This window comes from Salvia hispanica, chromosome 5, assembly GCF_023119035.1.
Source record: "Salvia hispanica cultivar TCC Black 2014 chromosome 5, UniMelb_Shisp_WGS_1.0, whole genome shotgun sequence".
NCBI classification, from domain to species: domain Eukaryota; kingdom Viridiplantae; phylum Streptophyta; class Magnoliopsida; order Lamiales; family Lamiaceae; genus Salvia; species Salvia hispanica.
This window is the reverse complement of record NC_062969.1, coordinates 34,973,062-34,994,552: the sequence shown is the minus strand read 5'-3', so window position 1 is coordinate 34,994,552 and position 21,491 is coordinate 34,973,062. Positions and strand designations below refer to the sequence as shown.

At 35.8% G+C, this 21,491-nt stretch overlaps 1 protein-coding gene and 4 long non-coding RNA genes across 6 annotated transcripts; 2 read left to right on the top strand and 3 right to left on the bottom strand.

Annotated features, from left to right (window-relative positions):
• Positions 1 to 322: 322 nt before the first annotated feature.
• LOC125186085 (60S ribosomal protein L22-2-like) lies at positions 323 to 1,697 on the bottom strand. The gene is made up of 3 exons (XM_048082399.1): positions 1,553 to 1,697; positions 1,196 to 1,452; positions 323 to 603 (listed from the first exon to the last, which is right to left on the bottom strand). The coding sequence occupies exons 2-3, from the start codon at positions 1,429 to 1,431 to the stop codon at positions 459 to 461; spliced, it is 381 nt and encodes a 126-aa protein (XP_047938356.1). The 5' UTR covers positions 1,432 to 1,452; positions 1,553 to 1,697; the 3' UTR covers positions 323 to 458.
• Positions 1,698 to 3,226: 1,529 nt separating this feature from the next.
• On the bottom strand, positions 3,227 to 5,656 carry LOC125186289. The gene is made up of 2 exons (XR_007170404.1): positions 5,533 to 5,656; positions 3,227 to 3,471 (listed from the first exon to the last, which is right to left on the bottom strand). It is a non-coding gene; the product is annotated as an uncharacterized LOC125186289 (long non-coding RNA).
• A 217-nt stretch (positions 5,657 to 5,873) lies between these two features.
• Positions 5,874 to 6,279, top strand: LOC125186288. Its single transcript, XR_007170403.1, has 2 exons — positions 5,874 to 5,963; positions 6,057 to 6,279. It is a non-coding gene; the product is annotated as an uncharacterized LOC125186288 (long non-coding RNA).
• A 2,589-nt stretch (positions 6,280 to 8,868) lies between these two features.
• Positions 8,869 to 11,427, bottom strand: LOC125186291. Of its 2 annotated transcripts, XR_007170407.1 has the most exons (3): positions 11,304 to 11,427; positions 9,736 to 9,799; positions 8,869 to 9,121 (listed from the first exon to the last, which is right to left on the bottom strand). It is a non-coding gene; the product is annotated as an uncharacterized LOC125186291 (long non-coding RNA). The 2 variants fall into 2 exon arrangements; XR_007170406.1 differs by lacking the exon at positions 9,736 to 9,799.
• A 27-nt stretch (positions 11,428 to 11,454) lies between these two features.
• On the top strand, positions 11,455 to 12,125 carry LOC125186290. Its single transcript, XR_007170405.1, has 2 exons — positions 11,455 to 11,586; positions 11,828 to 12,125. It is a non-coding gene; the product is annotated as an uncharacterized LOC125186290 (long non-coding RNA).
• Positions 12,126 to 21,491: the final 9,366 nt, after the last annotated feature.

The window sequence follows — 21,491 nt, the reverse complement described above, 5'->3', positions numbered from 1 at the left end:
GAGCATCATGCATCAAGATACACGCCTCACAGAAGGAAGCCGATGACATTCAGCAGCACAAAGCATTCTCACATCAACAACAAAGTGAACACTTTGACATAGCCCATTAAACAGTGCACACATCAGATGGCAAATAGAATAAATACCAAAACAAAGATTAGGAAAACCATTGATTTACAAGAAAGCCAAACCTTGTATGCACCACCAATCTGAAAAACAACCTAAACCAACAAATCAGCGCAATGTGACTGGACCTGCATTACTATCCTAGATCAATGTTTTATAGCACAAATTGTGTAACTATGTAGAGAAGGAAAGCAGATGATCACATCAAAATTCAATCTAATAATCAGCAGTCTCAGAAATATTAGAATAAAGACAGAACAAACAACACGAATTGATCCAAAAAAGTGGTTTCGTCCAAGCATAAACGGAACATGGAACTAATCTCTCTATATTTAATCTTCCTCCTCGCCCTCTTGCTCAGCAATGTTGAAGTAGCGAAGTTCGTACACGTTTCTTTCTTTGTTGGATGAAATCACGCGAAGCCAATCCCTCACATTGTGCTTCTTCAAGTATTTCTTAGTCAAATACTTCAAATACCTGCACATCCACAAGAGTCAGTCTTTTTATCGAAAAAGAACTTACCAACAAATGAAAATGCAAATGCACATTTCAGTACAAACCGATGCAACATAGCCCTTTGGTTCCACGCTACATAACTGACATTTCATTCAACAAAACTGCAAAACTGTGGTAATTAAATCCCCTCTATTCCAATTAAGGCAATGCAGTTGTCAAAACTAGCTTAATAGACAGTTTCCCATTTCTAAACACAGTTCACATAGATAAAGATTTAGCAATTGAAAATAAGCAATTTTTGTTGATTCTGCATTTCATTATCAGCTTATTCAAATAGGCCAATCTACACAATTGAAAAAAAAAAGTAGTATTTTAGTTGATTCAGCAATTCATTATCAGCTAATTCAAATAAGCCAATCCACAACATTACACAATTGAAACAAAATTCATTTTAGTTGATTGAGTAATTCATTACCAGCTAATTCAAAAAGGCCAATCCACAACATTACACAACTGAAAAAAATTTATTTTAGTTGATTCAGCATTTCAGTATCAGCTCATTCAAATAGCCAAATCGACAACATTACACATGAGCAAAACTTAATTAACACACCTTTTGGAGAAATTGGAATCGGCGGTGACGGTGATCTTGCTCTTGTCGCGGCTGACAGTAACGGAGTCGCCGAGAGCACCAGCTTTGCCACCGACCTTAATTCTCTCCTGCAAAAACTTCTCCAGCGAAGCGATCTCCATGATCTTATCCTCCACCGGCTTCGAGCAATCGATAACGAAGGTAACGCCCTTCTTCTTCCCGCCCTTCACCGCCGCAGCCGCCGTGCCTTTGCTCATCTTCGCACAATTTTTATTCGCCTACAAAAAATTAAGAGGAAACTTCGGAATTAAAACACAACGACGGATTAATATAGTGAAAATGGAAGAAATTTTCTGAAAACAGGGCGCATTTGCTTACTGGTGTTGAATCGAAGGGCTGAATGTGTGAACTATGCGTTGAGAAAGGGAGGAATAGAGATAAACAGGTATATTAGGGTTTCTGGAGTTGGTAGAAATGGGCTTTAGGTTTAAATTTTGGATCTGACTGATATTATAAAATCCAGCAGCCTTCGGTTTATGGGCCACGGACCCAATGTTTTGGACTTTTTATAGTCTTTTTTTAACAAAAATGAATTAAAAAATTTCTAGGTTCACTGTTCCATTCTAGAGTATCAAGACGATATCCATTAATACACTAAAACCTAAAATGATATATATATTTAGCTATACTCCAAAATCAATCATATTTTAGTTTTTGAGTAAAAAATAAGGATCAAATGCATTTTGGTCAAATTAATAAGTTAAATTATATTCTAATTCAAAGTTAATGAAAATATTAAAAAAGGATGTAATTCTTCTTCTCCATTTCACACAAAACCATTCATTTTTTACGCTGTTGATGTTTAATTTCTAACCAATTCATTTTCAGAGTTTATAAGATGGGAATAAAATTGAATATTAAAAAGGAAATAAGAAAGGGAAATAAAAAATAAACTGAAAATGGATTTAAAATTATTGAAGTTTAAGGAATCTCAATAAAAAGCAAACAACTATGCATATATATGAGTCAAATATTTCACTACCACACTCCAATTAGTACTATACACTTAAAATAATTTTAAAAAAAAGTTGTTTCATGTTCAACTGGGATATTAATCACAAACAGATGAACAGATGCAGTATATAGTTACGTCTGCATTGTACAAACTTTAAATGGATAGGCATCATCATCATTTTGGTGAATTTTCTCAAGACATCATTATCATTCATGCAAAAAGCAGTTGGAAACTTGAGTTGAGACATATTGTAATTGGTTGAAATCAAGCCTAATCCTTTTGATATATGAATAGATTTCAATTTAGGTATTTTTTTATACTGGTGTTGCGACATTATAAAGATGTGAAAGGAGATGAGTAATGACTAACGAGATAGAAATAATTAAATGATTTGGAAACTAAAAATATGTGTGTATTTAATTAATGAAGTACTCCATAAAACATGAAATTTATGCATAATAATTGTTAAACAAACAAAAATATCACAAAAATAGCACAAGGAAAAATTATCAATTACTAAATTTTGAAATATTTAATAAATGAAGTACTGTAAACATGAACTTTATTGGTGTATAATAGCTGTAAGAATAATAAAAAACTATCAAAAAAATAGCAAAAAGACAACTTAGAAATAATAAAAAGTCGAAGTTCATCTAACTCCAAGTTACTCCCTCCGTCCCCGATTAGGAGTAACACCTTGACCGGACATGGGTTTTAAGAAATGTAAAAAAAAAGTTGGTTGAAAAAGTAAGTGGAATGTGGGACCCGCTTTTTTATATTGGTTTTATAATAAAATGTGAGTGAAGTGAGTTAGTGGAATGTGAGACCTAATTACCAATTTTGGTAAAAAATGAAGTGCTACTCTTAATCGGGAATGGACTGAAATGGAAAAGTGCTACTCTTATTCGGGGACGGAGGGAGTAATAGACATGTCACGACCGCATTTTGCTAAGGATAGCGAAAGCGGGTAAACCGCGACTATAAGAGGGATTTAAGAAGCGGGGAAAGAAAAGAGATAGAACTTGAGAATTTACACGAAGACCAAGTCAATTTGTATCATAGAAGCCGAGTATTTCATTACATGGTCTTGAAAACAGAATGAACGTCTCCTCAAATAAATCAGAGTTGATGGTGAGATTCTACAATTCTCACATCACAAAAACACAGCGGAATAAGTCCTTACTAAACGACTTCGTGTATGAAGACACGAACCGTTTGGAGATCAACTTGGTTGTTTAACAACATCGACTCCGATCAGCACTCCATCCTCTTGACGTTCAACCTGCACATTTATAAATACATGCAGGGCTGAGTACTTGGTGTACTTAGTGGACACGTGCCGAAAACAGAACATACATTATATAGTTGTCAAGCCATCACAGTAACACACGTGGGTTTTGTTAAAAGGCCCGGGCTTACTAAGTTCTTTTGTGAGCTAAAAGTTCAACTGCAGACTAGGTTCTGTCATAAATCCTCACTCATCATTCATCATTCATCGTTCATCATCCATCATTCATCGTTCATTATTCATCATTCATCATTCATTCCAGTCAAGTGCCGCTCCAACGGTCACCCATCATTCCATAAAAATCCATGACAATCCATGAAAATTCATTCCGTGACAATCCATGAAAATCCTCAAAACAAAACATTTAAGGCATGACAACAATTTGAAAAGAATCATAGCTCCATTTTGATAAAAGATGATTTTTTTTCATAATTTCGCAAGTATTTGATTTATATCCACACTAGTGTGCTGGATAAAGAAAGACCACCTGATATGTTTATTCTTCAATTCAATTATTCGCTTTGACCTCACTTGCCCTCGAGCAATTTATCCTTTGAAAATAAATAGCGTGATACGCTAATTAGTACTTAAACTATTCCTCCTTAGAAAGAATGCATGCACCCTATGGCATAGCACCTATATCCTTAGTCTTGTCTCATAGGATCTCTAGTCCTTTCTCGGCTTCACTAGGTTGTAGGATTTATTTATCCACTTCAATTAAATCTAGAGAATTTCTATTTTCTCGAAAACAAATACTTGAGCATTTAATAAAGTATGGATTCTTGGAAAATCCCTTCTTAAATCTTTTCTTTGAATTTTTTCTTAAGGCCGCCCATGGCGTCGCGGGGCAATGCCGGTCGCCTTTTGCGTCTCTAACTTCATCATTTTCCATCTTTGGTATCTTATATTATTCGGGCATTAATTAATCAAACTCCAACTCAAATCCTTAAATAAATTCCAACTTCTCATAAATAATTCCCGGCTCAACTATTTAGACATGTAATTAGTGTATTTCTCTCCACAAATAATCGGCCCTCTTAATTAATAAATCTCTGAGCCCAACTAATTAAATTAGGCAGCCCATTACTTGTTATTTAAGTGGCCCAGAACCATAGCCCACTCCTTAAATAAAATAATACTTGGGCCCAACTCTTAATTAAAAACAGCCATTCCTTTCATTAATTACTAGGGCCCAATATTAAAACCTCTATGCCCAAATCTAATTAATTTAATTGAAGGCCTAAATTATACTCCTTCTCCATACGTGACTTTTCCTCCCCAATTGATTCTTTCACTTTTCTCGATTAGGGATTTAAGGATTGAGAAGCAGCAGCTCTTTCTCCTTCTCCCTCGAGTCACCGCCGGTCACCACTAGACTGATTAAACTCGTCACTCTCCTATGCCTCCATCGAGTTTTCTCCTTCAAGCTCTCTCTTCGTCGATTTCTCTATTCGGTGAAGTCCCGGTTAGGGAGAAGGCGTCGCCTTTCCCCTCCGCCGTCTCCGGCGAATCAACGCCCGCCGTGACCCTTTCTCCTCCGCGAATTCAATGGTGGAGAGGAGGCGTCGCCTCTCTCCCACAGCGTTGCCCTTGGTGAGCGGTCGTCCCCGGCGGCCGCCTCGCGCTGTTGCTCTAGCGGCGAAGTCACCAATCAAGGGAAAAGGCGTCACCTTTCTCCCACGTCTCCTTCTCCGTCGAGCGTGGAAGCTCCGAGGTCCGCCGTCACCGGTTCTCCGTCGCTCCCTCTCGGCCTAAAGCTAAGTTCTTTATCCTATTACTTGTTTTGTCCGTGGTTCTTTAATCGGCAGTAGCTATGTGATTTGGGAATCTTGATGTTGGGATTTCATAGTAAGAGCTACTGCAGTGTCTACATTTCTTGTGAAAAGTTTGAGTTCTTAGTATAGGCGGCCATGATTTCTATGTGAAACTTGATTGTCGAGCATTATTTGGATCTTGGTGCTATTTCTATGTTTCTCCTATGATTCTAAGTTCTTGACTACTCATTGAGGCTGCTCTAAATGATGCGAAATGGTTGTTGGGTGTTGAGGTAATTACCTCACTCGGTGGATCCTCTCGGTTCGCGGCTGTCCTCCCCCCGCCCTGCTTCGCCGCTGTCTCTCCTCGCCTTCTTGCTCCTCCCGTTTCCTTGCTGCACTCCTTGATTTTGAGTGAATTTGTGGTGTCTAAAGAAGTGGGGAGGGGAAGGGAGATGGGGGCTGCTTATATAGTTCTCTATTTTGGCTGTTTGTGCTGAAACTTGGGGACAAAGACTCTCATTTTTGGCTGCCAGCTTGCTCCCTTTCGAACATGATGTTTATGCTTGCTATGCTATTTTGGTGTAAGTTGGGGCTGCCTCTCTCGGCTGCTATCTCAGTCTCGGTTGATGAGGAAAGAGAATCTGATGTTGCCTCTAAAAGGCCTTAGGGATGAGCTCACTCCTTGCTCATTCTTGTCTTTTTCCTTTCTTGGAAGATTGATGATGCATTGTATAGATTGTCATACTTACTAATTGAAGAAGTCTCCAATCTTGAGTCTTTGTGAAGCATATTTCTAATATCCTTTTCGGTGCTAATTTGTAGGTATATGGGTTGTCATCCTTGGAGCTTGTGGAGGCCGAAAATCGAGAAGGATGGGAATGAGGGAAACACTTAGATTTAGTTGCTCTATTTGGCTAGTATCCGAATATTGTAGTTTGGCATCTTTGAAATGCTAAGTTGTAGCTTCCACTTTTGTATTTTCCACATGTAACTATTATTTAGCAAAATCTCACACCTCTCAATAAGATTGTGTAGTCCTTTTCCATTGTGTAGCCCTTTACCATAAATCTCTCAACATATGTAAATCATCTTCATAAAGTAATTTATTCTCTTTTCTTCTTCCAATAATTGTAGTTTATAAACTTAAATTTCCTCGTTCTTTAATTCCAATCGTCTTTTCGTCCAAATTTTTTTTATACTCTAAAACTAGTGCACGAAAACTCGGGGTGTTACATTCTATCCACCTTAAAAAAAAATTTGTCCCGAAATTTGTGCGGCTATAATCGAAAAGCTCGGGGTAACGCTCCCTCATCTTATCCTCCAAATCCCAGGTGGCTTCTTCTTGCCTGTGGTGCTTCCTCAGTACCCTCATCGAAGTGATAAAATTATTCCTTAACTGTTGCACTTTTATATCCATGATTGCTTTTGGCCTTTCCTCGTAGCTCACTTATTTCTATTCGTTATACGCGTATCCATCGATCAACCGTTCTTATCTAATTCGTGAGGCATGACAGGATCGCTGGGTGGATCATCTTTACTCATGTCTGTCCATCCGGACTTACTTCTCATAGATATGTGAAAAGGATCAAGGCTTCGCCTTCGTTGAGAGTTTCGCATTAGGAATTTAGTCAAACAGTCTTAACTTGGATGATACTGATTTTAGATCGATGAAATACTGAAAAGAAATCATTGTCTTGGAAGAGTATTCAAATTACTCAGGGTGGCAAGAATAACATCTCTGGTGTGACTCCGTGAATTAAAATTGTCAACTCGCAATGATTGGTTTACAAGTAAACTGGGACTAAGTTCAATTAAACTTATCACGTCCCTTCGGATGATTTCATGGGTTAAGAGGTAAACCACAGAGCTTGAAAATTTCTTGAAAGAAATGAAACATGTCTCGAAACGGAACTGGACGAATTAAATCTGAATTCTCATAATAGGCATCAAATAAAATGGTCAAATTGGCCGTTCAGATTCGAGAAGATCTTGATAACAATGGATTATGGCTCAGCCACGTTAAAGTATGGAAGGGTCAAGCATAGAAATGTAGGCAACTGCCATGAAGTCGCGCTGACCTCTCTCCAATAATGTCAAAGCTAGTGAAAAGGGAACCATCTTGAAGAATTTTCAAGTTTGCCAAAGAAATTTCCAATGAGATAAACCTCGTGGGTAATTGTCAAGTAACTCGTTAAGAATGAAGTGTGTATGCTAGTCTTAACGAATATTGAAGACATTGAAAAATAAATTCTCCAGAAGGAACAATCATGTAGTGGAATTGATCATGAAGAAATTTCATTCTTGCAAGAAAGAACTTGTCATATACATGTTCACAAAATAACCAGAGTTGACGAAAGTTCCTAGAAGAATCGTCACTCGTTAAGGACAAGGTCTGGGAAAATGAACTTAGTCTGAAGGTTCTGAAGACATACAACTTTAGAATAACAATGCGATTGGGCTTGTGAAGTCAAAATATCACTCGTACAAATGATGAGTAACAAAAGTTGTCGCCAATCGGCATGTCTGAAAATATAAGGGCAAAGCCCGTGCTCATTCAAACTGAAAGTGAAGAGCGATCTGATGTACCCAAGATAAGAAGTGACACATTGATTTGCGATATAAGTAGCTCAGGGTATCTGAAAGTAAATGTCTAACCATGATCTTTGAACTAAAAAAATGAGTCACAATTTTTATAGAAAGAGGGGAGTTTTGGCACCCTGCTTTGAAAAACGCAGGTCGATCATGAGTGTTAAACAGACAGGATAACACTTCCATTAAGGACGTTCAAAGGAAGAGATTTTCTGGGAATCCAAGTAAGTACTGCTGATTAAAATCATTTATTTCATTCACGTGGTGGGAACATCTAGAGTTCGTCGAAGGTACTCGAAAGGAAACGAATCGATGCATAAAAGGGAAGTCATCAACTATAGCCACTATACTGTGTGATCTAACGTCCTCAAGCTACGTTTACATCTCAAATCTATCATTCTATAGGGTCTCGTGAAACGTGATGTGATCAACAGTCTCTTTTGGATTTATTCGAGTGGCTTAGCCACAATGAAGATCTATCTTGTTCTCTTCTCTTAGAGCATCATTCCTCGTCTTTCTTTTCTACTTTTGTCCCTCTTGAGCCCTTATACACTGGGCGTCGGCTCTTCTTATGTGAAAAGTCGTATAGCTGCGAATCACGTTTTCGTGCTTAACTTTGTTTATCATCGTCTCAAAATTTGTTGCTCAGGAAAGCAATTACAGGATTTATGGTTCATCCTTCATAGTCCCATCTTAAACTACATTCTTTAGGGAAGTTCTTATTTCCTCTAGATTCTTTCATTTTCCTTGACTATAAAATTTTGTCACACTTTGTATCAGCTATCTTAACATTTCATTTCTTCAACTTTCAACTTGGTTGGTTGAACGTCTTGGAGTGTTGATCGAGTCGATGACTTGGAATGATCTAGTGAACAAGTCTAGATCTTGACTGAAGGAAAGTTTGGATCTCAGAGCAGGAAAGAAACTGTGGCTCTGATACCACTCTGTCACGACCGCATTTTGCTAAGGATAGCGAAAGCGGGTAAACCGCGACTAATAAGAGGGATTTAAGAAGCGGGGAAAGAAAAGAGATAGAACTTGAGAATTTACACAAAGACCAAGTCAATTGATATCATAGAAGCCGAGTATTTCATTACATGGTCTTGAAAACAGAATGAACGTCTCCTCAAATAAATCAGAGTTGATGGTGAGATTCTACAATTCTCACATCACAAAAACACAGCGGAATAAGTCCTTACTAAACGACTTCGTGTATGAAGACACGAACCGTTGGGAGATCAACTTGATTGTTTAACAACACCGACTCCGATCATCACTCCATCCTCTTGACGTTCAACCTGCACATTTATAAATACATGCAGGGCTGAGTACTTGGTGTACTCAGTGGACACATGCCGAAAACAAAACATTTATTATATAGTTGTCAAGCCATCATAGTAACACACGGGGGTTTTCTTAAAAGGCCCGGGCTTACTAAGTTCTTTTGTGAGCTAAAAGTTCGACTGCAGACTAGGTTCTGTCATAAATCCTCACTCATCATTCATCATTCATCGTTCATCGTTCATCATTCATCATTCATCATTCATCATTCATCATTCATCATTCATCATTCATCATTCATCGTTCATCATTCATCATTCATCATTCATCGTTCATTATTCATCATTCATCATTCATCATTCATCATTCATCATTCATCATTCATTCCAATCAAGTGCCGCTCCAACGGTCACCCATCATTCCATAAAAATCCATGACAATCCATTCCACGACAATCCATGAAAATCCATTCCGTGACAATCCATGAAAATCCTCAAAACAAAACATTTATGGCATGATAGCAATTTGAAAAGAATCATAGCTCCATTTTGATAAAAGATGATTTTTTTTCCATAATTTCGCAAGTATTTGATTTATATCCACACTAGTGTGCTAGATAAAGAAAGCCCACCTGAAATGTTTATTCTTCAATTCAATTATTCGCTTTGACCTCACTTTCCCTCGAGCAATTTATCCTTTGAAAATAAATAGCGTGATACGCTAATTAGTACTTAAACTATTCCTCCTTAGAAAGAATGCATGCACCCTATGGCATAGCACCTATATCCTTAGTCTTGTCTCATAGGATCTCTAGTCCTTTCTCAACTTCACTAGGTTGTAGGATTTATTTATCCACTTCAATTAAATCTAGAGAATTTCTATTTTCTCGAAAACAAATACTTGAGCATTTAATAAAGTATGGATTCTTGGAAAATCCCTTCTTAAATCTTTTCTTTGAATTTTTTCTTAAGGCCGCCCATAGCGTCGCGGGGCGATGCTGGTCGCCTTTTGCGTCTCTAACTTCATCATTTTCCATCTTTGGAATCTTAAATTATTCGGGCATTAATTAATCAAGCTCCAACTCAAATCCTTAAATAAATTCCAACTTCTCATAAATAATTCTCGGCTCAACTATTTTGACATATAATTGGTTTATTTCTCTCCACAAATAATCGGCCCTCTTAATTAATAAATCTCTGAGCCCAACTAATTAAATTAGGCAGCCCATTACTTGTTATTTAAGTGGCCCAAAACCATAGCCCACTCCTTAAATAAAATAATACTTGGGCCCAACTCTTAATTAAAAACAACCACTCCTTTCATTAATTACTAGGGCCCAACATTAAAACCTCTAGGCCCAAATCTAATTAATTTAATTGAAGGCCTAAATTATACTCCTTCTCCATACGTGACTTTTCCTCCCCAATTCATTCTTCCACTTTTCTCAATTAGGGATTTAAGGATTGAGAAGCAGCAGCTCTTTCTCCTTCTCCCTCGAGTCACCGCCGGTCACCACTAGACTGATTAAACTCGTCACTCTCCTATGCCTCCATCGAGTTTTCTCCTTCAAGCTCTCTCTTCGTCGATTTCTCTATTCGGTGAAGTCCCGGTTAGGGAGAAGGCGTCGCCTTTCCCCTCCGCCGTCTCCGGCGAATCAACGCCCGCCGTGACCCTTTCTCCTCCGCGAATTCAATGGTGGAGAGGAGGCGTCGCCTCTCTCCCACAGCGTTGCCCTTGGTGAGCGGTCGTCCCCGGCGGCCGCCTCGCGCTGTTGCTCTAGCGGCGAAGTCACCAATCAAGGGAAAAGGCGTCACCTTTCTCCCACGTCTCCTTCTCCGTCGAGCGTGGAAGCTCCGAGGTCCGCCGTCACCGGTTCTCCGTCGCTCCCTCTCGGCCTAAAGCTAAGTTCTTTATCCTATTACTTGTTTTGTCCGTGGTTCTTTAATCGGCAGTAGCTATGTGATTTGGGAATCTTGATGTTGGGATTTCATAGTAAGAGCTACTGCAGTGTCTACATTTCTTGTGAAAAGTTTGAGTTCTTAGTACAGGCGGCCATGATTTCTATGTGAAACTTGATTGTCGAGCATTATTTGGATCTTGGTGCTATTTCTATGTTTCTCCTATGATTCTAAGTTCTTGACTACTCATTGAGGCTGCTCTAAATGATGCGAAATGGTTGTTGGGTGTTGAGGTAATTACCTCACTCGGTGGATCCTCTCGGTTCAGGGCTGTCCTCCCCCCGCCCTGCTTCGCCGCTGTCTCTCCTCGCCTTCTTGCTCCTCCCGTTTCCTTGCTGCACTCCTTGATTTTGAGTGAATTTGTGGTGTCTAAAGAAGTGGGGAGGGGAAGGGAGATGGGGGCTGCTTATATAGTTCTCTATTTTGGCTGTTTGTGCTGAAACTTGGGGACAAAGACTCTCATTTTTGGCTGCCAGCTTGCTCCCTTTCGAACATGATGTTTATGCTTGCTATGCTATTTTGGTGTAAGTTGGGGCTGCCTCTCTCGGCTGCTATCTCAGCCTCGGTTGATGAGGAAAGAGAATCTGATGTTGCCTCTAAAAGGCCTTAGGGATGAGCTCACTCCTTACTCATTCTTGTCTTTTTCCTTTCTTGGAAGATTGATGATGCATTGTATAGATTGTCATACTTACTAATTGAAGAAGTCTCCAATCTTGAGTCTTTGTGAAGCATATTTCTAATATCCTTTTCGGTGCTAATTTGTAGGTATATGGGTTGTCATCCTTGGAGCTTGTGGAGGCCGAAAATCGAGAAGGATGGGAATGAGGGAAACACTTAGATTTAGTTGCTCTATTTGGCTAGTATCCGAATATTGTAGTTTGGCATCTTTGAAATGCTAAGTTGTAGCTTCCACTTTTGTATTTTCCACATGTAACTATTATGTAGCGAAATCTCACACCTCTCAATAAGATTGTGTAGTCCTTTTCCATAGTGTAGCCCTTTACCATTAATCTCTTCAACATATGTAAATCCTCTTCATAAAGTATTGTGCTAATTTATTCTCTTTTTCTTCTTCCAATAATTGTAGTTTACAAACTTAAATTTCCTCGTTCTTTAATTCCAATCGTCTTTTCGTCCAAATTTTTTTTTATACTCTAAAACTAGTGCATGAAAACTCGGTGTGTTACAAGACATGTAGTAATACCATCTATAAACTTTAGAAATCGCAAATATATAAGTGACACAATGAAGACTAAAAATGTAAGTCTCCATGCAATATATACCTCATCCGTCTCATAGAAATAGACCATATTTCCTTTTTCGTCCGTCTCATACAAACATTCAATATCCATTTATGGTAATCTTTTTTCTTCTTCTATTTTAGTTTATCATTTATGGTCTCATCACTCACTACAATCTCAACTACTCCCTCCGTTCCATAGTAATGGTACGTTTCTTTTCGGCACGGAGTTTAAGAAAAATTGTGTTAGGTGAGTTTAGTAAAGGGAGAATAAAATGGAAAATGAAAAAGGTAGAAAAATGAAGAGAGGAAAAAGTAAGAGAGTAAAGTAGGTGTGGAAAAATGTGTTGACTTTTACTAAAAAGGGAAATGACTCTATTACTATGGAACGTACCAAAATGACAAAATGACTCTATTACTATGGAATGAAATGAGTACTTTTTTCCCTTCTCTCTTACTTTACCAATTACACAACAACTCATGTCAACCCTACATGGCCTATTTCTATTAGACTCATGGAGTATAAAATAGAAATAAAATAGAAATGAGGCACTGTATTTGAAAGCCTAATGTTTCAATTCTATTAAATAATTAGTACTAGCAATTACTACTATGAGCGAAATTTAATTAATTAGGATATATGCAGCCTAACGTTTCAATTCTATTAAATACTCTTTCCATCCCTAATTAAGAGTCACATTTTGATCGGATACGAGTTTTTAAGAAATAAAAAGAAAAATTGGTTGAAAAAATTAGTGGAATGTGGAACCCATTTTTTTATATTAAGTTTATAATAAAATGTGAGTGAATTGAGTTAGTGGAATGTGAGACCTACTTATTATTTTTGGTAAAAATAAAGTGTGACTCTTAATTGGGGACGAACCGAAATACAAAAGTGTGACTCTTAATCGGGGACGGTGGGAGTAACTAGTACTGGTAAATTACTACTATAAGCGAAATCTATACTATACTTAAAAGCTCGGTAATTTTGGGGGGAAATCAAAGGGATTTCCCCCCTGTTTTCAAATTTGCGATTTGGGGGGAAGTTGTAAAAGTCATCCACCAATTTGCAATTACATCTAATAACCAATGGATTAAGCTCTGCAACATTTTTCAAGCATTGAAATCGGGTTTTCCCCCTCCCTCCCCCCCAAAAAAAGAGAGGGTTTCCCCCCTTCCCCCCCAAAGAAAAGAGCGGTTTTCTCACCTTCAAAATAGAAACTTCTCTATAAATACCAGTTGCCATTGCAAACAATGCTTTTGCTGCAGGTTCTTATTTCTCTCTCTACTCTCTTATTGTTGCTTTTATATCTCTCTTATTCTTCTTATTTTCTTTTAATCCGAATAACGTTGTTTATATTAACCATTTCTTATTTTGCAGATAATAAAAGTAATATATGTGTATTTTAACGTTTCTGTTTTAATATTTTCTTATTTTCTTTTAATCCTTCATTAAACGCTGATGATTTTTTATTTTGCAGATTATAAAGGTGAAATCTTTGTTGTTTCATTGTTTGTGTTTTAGTATTGTTTCGTTTCATTTTTTTCACTAGTTTTCATTAAACGTTGATGATTTTTTATTTTGCAGATTATAAAGGTGAAATCTTTGTTGTTTTATTGTTTGTGTTTTAGTATTGTTTCGTTTTCGTTTTTTTTATTAGTTCATTTTACGCTAATGATATTTAATTTTGCAGATTATAATGGTGAAATATTTGTTGTTTCATTCTTTGTATTTTAGTATTGTTTCCTCTTCGTTTTATTTAAAATTTTATTTTATTATTTTAACAATATCTTCAATTCTTTTGCAGTAATCGTCTTCAAGTTTTAGGCAGGTGTTCGCCATTGATCAGTATGGTTTTTGCAGGAAAAGTTGAGAACGATTTAATGGAGAGATAGTTTGAAGAGTGAAGTTGGAGATGGTTGAACAGACGAAGACGAAAACGTAGTTTGAGTTTGGAAGATGGCTGAAACAATTGAGTAACTGTGTAAAGTTGTTACCCTGTGTATAGAGGGCAAATAGATAATGGAATAGTGAGTATCGGTCTCTTTGTAGAACTAATCAATTGTACAATTTGTGGAATGTTGAATAATGAGTTGAAGTTCAAATAATAATGGAATAACATTGAATTTGTCATGCATATTATTTTGTTTTAGTATTGAATAATGAGTATCGATCTCTTTGTGTAGTTAAGCAGTTGTATAATTTGTGGAATGTTGAATAATGAGTGGAAGTTCAAATAATAATAATTGAATAACATTGAATTTGTTATGCATATTTGTTTTTGTTAATACAAACAAAACTCTAGGGTTTAGTAGTCCATGAGGGTAGGGGGTAACACCTACTTATTGGTAGAAGTTATAACCATAGGATAGTGTTCACTAATTGATCGAAGTTAAATTCATCCCCTAAGGGTTTAGTAATCCATAGGGCTAGGGTGTAGCACCTAATTAGCAAATGTTGTTTACAGTTTTATACATTATTTTTTTTAGGGTTTTTGGCTTTTTAAACCAAAACCTTTCCCCGAATTCCGGTTTTTCCCATGAACTATGAGATTTGTTTTTAAAACCATAAACTTTCATTTTGTTGGGATTTTCCCCCGGCGGGTCAACGACGAAACCCGGGTTGTCTACGTGTCAATTTTAATCCTATTTGTCATTAAATTGATTACTTGGATCATATTTGGCACAATACATACAGTCACAATTATTACATAACAAATGACAACTTTTGAATAAACAAAACACAACTTTAACATTTTGAATTATGCTATTCGGGTCGGAAATGTGCTATTCGGGTCGGGTTGGGAAAATCCTAACGAAATGAAAGTTCGTGGTTTTAAAAACAAATCTCATAGTTCATGGGAAAAACCGAAATTCGGGGAAAGATTTTGGTTTAAAAAGCCAAAAACCCTTTTTTTATGTAATTTTATGCATAAAATACTACATTAACTAATACTTATAATTAAAATGTTATGAAAATTTATTTTATGCATAAAATACTACATTAATTAATACTTATAATTAAAATGTTATGAAAATTTATTTTGATTGTAGTTATTATTTTTATGAATTTTTTTGGTTTTTATAAGTTCATTTATGTAATTTAAATAATTGACAAATTAGTTTTGAATGTGTTCTACGTATTTGTATGTATTGAAGGTTGCATAGATAATCCAAATCACTGTTTTTGAGGTGGTTCATTTATTGTTGATTGACATGTTTTTCAAGTTTTTGCTTAATTTAAAATTTATGATAGAATGTTTAGAAGTGTTTATGTAGCATTAGTTTATATTGAAATGGAATAACATTGACATGTGAGAGTTATATTTGTGTTTGTTAATACACACAAAACTCTAGGGTTTAGTATTGTATGAGGTTAGGGTGTAGTACCTAGTTTTCATAGTTGTAATCATATCATAGTGTTGATTAAGTAATCGTGATATATCCATACCCAAAGGGTTTAGTAATGCATAGGGTTAGCAGATACTCCCTCCGTCCCAGATTTGTAGTAACATTTTGCCATAAAAGTCCATCCCACATTTGGAGTAACATTTAGAATTTACCATATTTGCACATAAAATTTTACCCCATTATTCACTAAAATTACACCCAAATGCCATTATCTATATTAAAATAAATCAAAACAAAAATAAAAAACCAAAAAGTCAAAGAGGGACCCACCTTCAACCAACTCACTTCATTTATTACACACTCCATCATCTCACTCCGCCATCTCATTTCATTTATTACACACTCCACCATCTCACTTCATTAATTACACACTCCACCAATTCCTTAAAACCCGTGTCATAACTAAATGTTACTACAAATGTGGGACGGAGGGAGTAGTATTTTTTATAATTTAATACGGTACTTTTTGATGATGATTATATTGCTGCATCAAGTACTACATTAACTAAGATATGCAAAATTTATCAATAGTTATTTTGAGTGTAGTTATTAGTTTTTTGCATTGATATTTTCATAGTTTTAATGTGAATGTGTTAGAGTTATTTGTATGTATTAAAAGTTTAATACACACAAATCTCTAGGGTTTAGTAGTACATGAGGGTAGGGTGTAGCACCTACTTATTGGTTGAAGTTATAAGCATGGCATAGTGTTGTCTAATTTATCCAAGTTAAATCCATACCCTAAGGGTTTAGTAATCCACATGGCTAGGGTGTAGTACCTAAACACCAAATGTTGTTTACAATTTTATATTTGCTATGTAATTTTATGCATAAATTACTACATTAACTAATGCTTATAATTAAAATGTTATGAAAATTTATTTTGATTGTAGTTATTAGGTTTCTGCATCGATATTTTCATAGTTTTTTATTGTGAATGTGTTAAAGTTATTTGTATGTATTAAAAGTTTAATACACGCTAAACTCTAGGGTTATTTAAGTTTATTTATGTTAAATAATTAAATCAATCAAGAAGTTAGTTGTGATCGCTACATTATTTCAAACTTCAGTAATTTGTTTTGCTGTAGAATTATTATTTTGGATTTTATTTTTGCATTGAATATTGATTATGTTTACAGATATATCCTTGGATTGTCTAACTTCATTTATTTAATTTAAATAATTGACAAATTAGTTGTGAATGTGTTCTACGTATTTGTATGTATTTCGCATAGATAATCTAAATCATTGTTTTTGAGGTGGTTTCATATATTGTTGATTGACATGTTTTTCAAGATTTTGCTTAATTAAAAATTTATGATAGAATGTTTGGATGTGTGTGTGAAGTTGAGGTTGATTGGAAAGAGGGGGAAAGATGGTAGGACATATAATTTGCCGGTTGTATCTGAAGTAGCTGCATTGATTGTTGGTGATATTGATGAAAATATATGTGATAGGGATATCATAGTTGAACGTCACACAGGAAAGTTGAAAAGGATTCATGAAATGCATCCAACGTATCTTCCTTTATAGTATCCATTGTTGTATGTATATGGTGAAGATGGTTATATGGATGATATTTGTTTCTCAGGATTTGTGACAGGTTTGGGTTATTGTCGCAAAAAAATAAGTGCTAAGGAATATTTTGCATATTATTTGCATGATAGACTGAATTGTGTGTCTATAATTTTGTCATTCCGACGATGTTCTAACAATTTATTGTGGATGCTTACACTAAGGTTGAAGCTGGTAGATTAAAGTACATTCGTTCTCATCAAAAGAGTTTGCGATGTGATTTGTATAAAGGTTTGTCAGATGCTTTATTAAGTGGTGAAACAAATGGCTCTAAGTGTGGTATGTGTGTTATTGTGCCTTCAAGTTATACAGGTGATGCCCGTTATATGATTCAAAGTTATCATGATGCAATGGCTATTTGCAAGTGGGCTGGATATCCAAATTTGTTTATTACATTCACTTGCAATCCTAAATGGCCTGAAATTTTAAGATTTGTTGAGAGTAGGGGGCTAAAATATGAAGACCGTCCTAATGTGGTTACTAGAATATTTAAGATGAAATTAAACAGTATGATCAAAGATTTTCGTCGTAACAAAGTGTTTGGTGATTTTGTTGCAGGTTAGACTTAATGTATTTTATTATGTTTGATTTTAATTTGTTTCTAATTTTTAAGTATATTGTTTATAATTATATTTTTTTTATTTGCAGTTATTTATAATGTGGAATTCCAAAAACGTGGTCTACCTCATGCTCATATACTTTTGTTCTTAGCTAAGAACAAAAAACATCCTGTACCTGCAGATGTTGATCAAATTATTTCTGCTGAAATTCCAGATTCTGATCTTGATCCAAATTATTATAAACTTGTGTGTGAATTTATGGTTCATGGTCATGTGGTGTAGCTAGACGTGATTCCCCTTGCATGTCTGAAGGTAAATGTAGTAAGTATTTTCCAAAAAAATATGTAGATGCTACAGCGGTTGATGATGAGGGTTATCCAATTTATAGAAGGAGGAATACTGGTCGAACTATTTTGAAGAGTGGAACACCCTTAGATAATCGTTATATTGTTCCTCATAACCGTTATTTATTGGTGAAATATGGAGCTCATGTGAATGTTGAATGGTGTAATCAATCTCGGTGTATTAAGTATTTGTTTAAGTATGTAAATAAAGGTAATGATGGTGTGACTGCTTCATTTTATAATAGTGCAAAAGATGGTGATTCAGTTAAAGAAGTAGATGAATCAGTATGTATTATGATTGTAGATATGTTTCGCCTTGTGAAGCTACATGGAGATTGTATGGATTTGAAATATAGTACAGAGATCCGACAGTGGAAATATTAAGTTTTCATTTGACAAATGAGCAATTTGTTGTATATGATGAGTCAACTGGTTTGGATGATGTTATGGCTCGAAGAAGTGTTAATGAAAGTATGTTTTTAGGTTGGTTTGAGGCGAATAAGAAATATCCTTATGCAGGAGAATTGCTTTACTCAGATTTTCCAAATAAATTTGCTTGGAGGGCTGCCAACAGAGAGTGGACACCGCGAAAACAGGGTTTTGTGACTGGAAGGTTGAGGTTTATACCACTGGGTTCTGGTGAGTTATACTATCTGAGATTACTTTTGAATATTATTCCTGGAGCTACTTGTAACAGCCCGACATTCTAGGGTATAATAAATACGGCGGTCGCTACCTAGGCGGACTTAAAAGCAACAAGAACATAGGCTAGGGTTTCATTTAAAGGGTTTTGACCAAGGTATTTAATGAACTATTAAAGCAATAAGTCAACGGTTTAATCAAGAAAAATCAATGATGAATAGATATCATAAATTATGCTCAAAAGACTAGGGTTTAGTATAATCCAAAAACGCATTTTGTCTCAATATTCTAAACCAAAAGGAATAAGTTCAAACTCAAACAAACGATACTAAGTTTCATGTTTCAGCGGAAGCATCCAAGAGAAAGATGAAGCCATGTATGAAGAAACAACTACACACGAAGTTTCAAATGATCATGTTATTCAATTAACTTGCTCAACACCGCCAACCGCTCGTCGCCGCTCAACCTGCACATAAAGAAAACACATGCAGGGCTGAGTATTTTAAACATACTCAGTGGACTCTTGCCAAAACATTTTAATAGATATGTCATCTTTACCATAGTGAACTCGAGTTTACAGTTATAAAAGAATATCATCGAGTATCACAAAATAAATTCATAGACTGGCTAGTCAAACATTTCCTCCCATTTTCTCAACAATCAATAATTTCATAGTGCGACGAAAGTGTGGCCACACTATTCGCCCACGAGACCAGCCGACTAGCAAGGACGGCTCCCGATCCCAACTGTGTACACTAGCCTGATAGGTTTTGCGGCCCTACTCAACCCGAATTCTTTTTTATAGCCCTATAGCCTAATGGAGCTGACTCACAAACTAGGCATCAAGCACCCAACATAATCAAAACAATCACAGGCATGGCATAACATTTTAATCCACCCTTATAACACCATAATCAATATTTTGGTAATAAAAGAGTTTAGTAAATAAAGCCCACCGCGACTCCTTAGATCACAAGTACGCTCTTCCTCTTGCTATCACCCCAAGAGCGCGAATTATCACCTTTAATTTATGCGTATTACAAGTAAGTCTCAATCATTGATTTAAAAATCATGCATGTTCCCAACGTTTCCCTTTTCCCATCAATTCGTTTTAATATCACCATTCAAAATCAAGGTAGGATTATCATATCACTTTTTATTCGCACTACAACTCCAGATCTATCATCAAAACATGTCACACATGAGTGTTTTACCACACACATCACACGCACACACACGAACACACACACACACATACACACGCATACCGATGCACACACACACGCACATCACTTCATATTCATCAATTGTTTCTCCTTTTCACTCAATCTATATGCATGAGGGTTCAAGAACACCGATTTATCGGTTAGATGAAAAAAGATTAACATAAAAATACCATTTCTCGATAGAACAAACGATAAAAACAAAGTAGAATTTTGATTCTTCAATACTTCTTGAGGCTTCAACTTGAATTCTTCTCAAAAGATGAAGAAACCTTGGAGAAAAGTAGAAGAAAATTTGGGAGAGTGGGAGAGAGGGGAGGCGTGTGATTAGAGAGAGAGACGTGTGATTAGTGGCTAGGGTTAGGTTTTTCTCCCATGTATTTATAGAGTGCAAAATAAAATCTTTAATTAAATAAATCAAAGATTTGAGAAGATATGGTGGTGGAAAGTGGCGTGAATTATGGGGAGAAATAAGGGGAAATTCGAAATCTAGGCTATTTAATTAGCCTATGATTTTATTTGGTATTTCACCGAGTAGAATAAAATATCACGGAGCAGAATAAAATAATAATTCTCCCAATAAAAAAATGGAGTAGGCGTGAATTTGGCTCCTTCCATAAGGAATTTAATTAAATTCCTAATTTAAATAGGATATGACAAGATATGCTAAGATATTTGAATTTATTCATGGAAGAGAATAAATAAGGGATCAAATAATATAATAAAATAATCCCTTCTCCCATAAATAGGAGATTTTCTAAAATCACCATGTAATAAGGTGGGTTTCGAAAATCCATAGAGGAATTAGAGAATAATTGGACTTTGGATTTAATTTGGATAATTATCCCAAGCAAATAATTAAATCCAATAAAATAGGATTTCTTCTCCAATAATAATAAGGGTCAAAAATTCCAATAATGTGTGTAGGATATTTATGAAAGTCTTATTTAGTCTCACTCATCCCTTGGGAAAATAATTCGTCACAATATATTTCACCCCGCATCAAAATATTCACACAATCATTTCACAAAATCCACCATTTTTAATTCCACCTCATATTCACAACACATTGACCTTTCAACGGCCACATCATATTTTCCACATCTTTGACTATTCAACCGCCACGTCATATACTCAACATATTTGACTATTCAATCAATCTCAACTCCAAATCGAAATTAGGTCACAAAGAATCATGCACTTAAATCACTAATCAATTAATTCACATACTCCATAGCATTAAAAGTATTTAATGCAAAAATTTTATGTCTCGAAAATTAGGGTTCGAAAAAGTGGGGTGTTACACTACTTGCTATGAAGATTTAAGGAACGTCAATGGTGTTTTGTATAGTACATATAGGGATGCATGTTATGCATTAGGATTGTTGGAGGATGATAAAGAATATATTAATGGGATTATTGAGGCAAGTTACT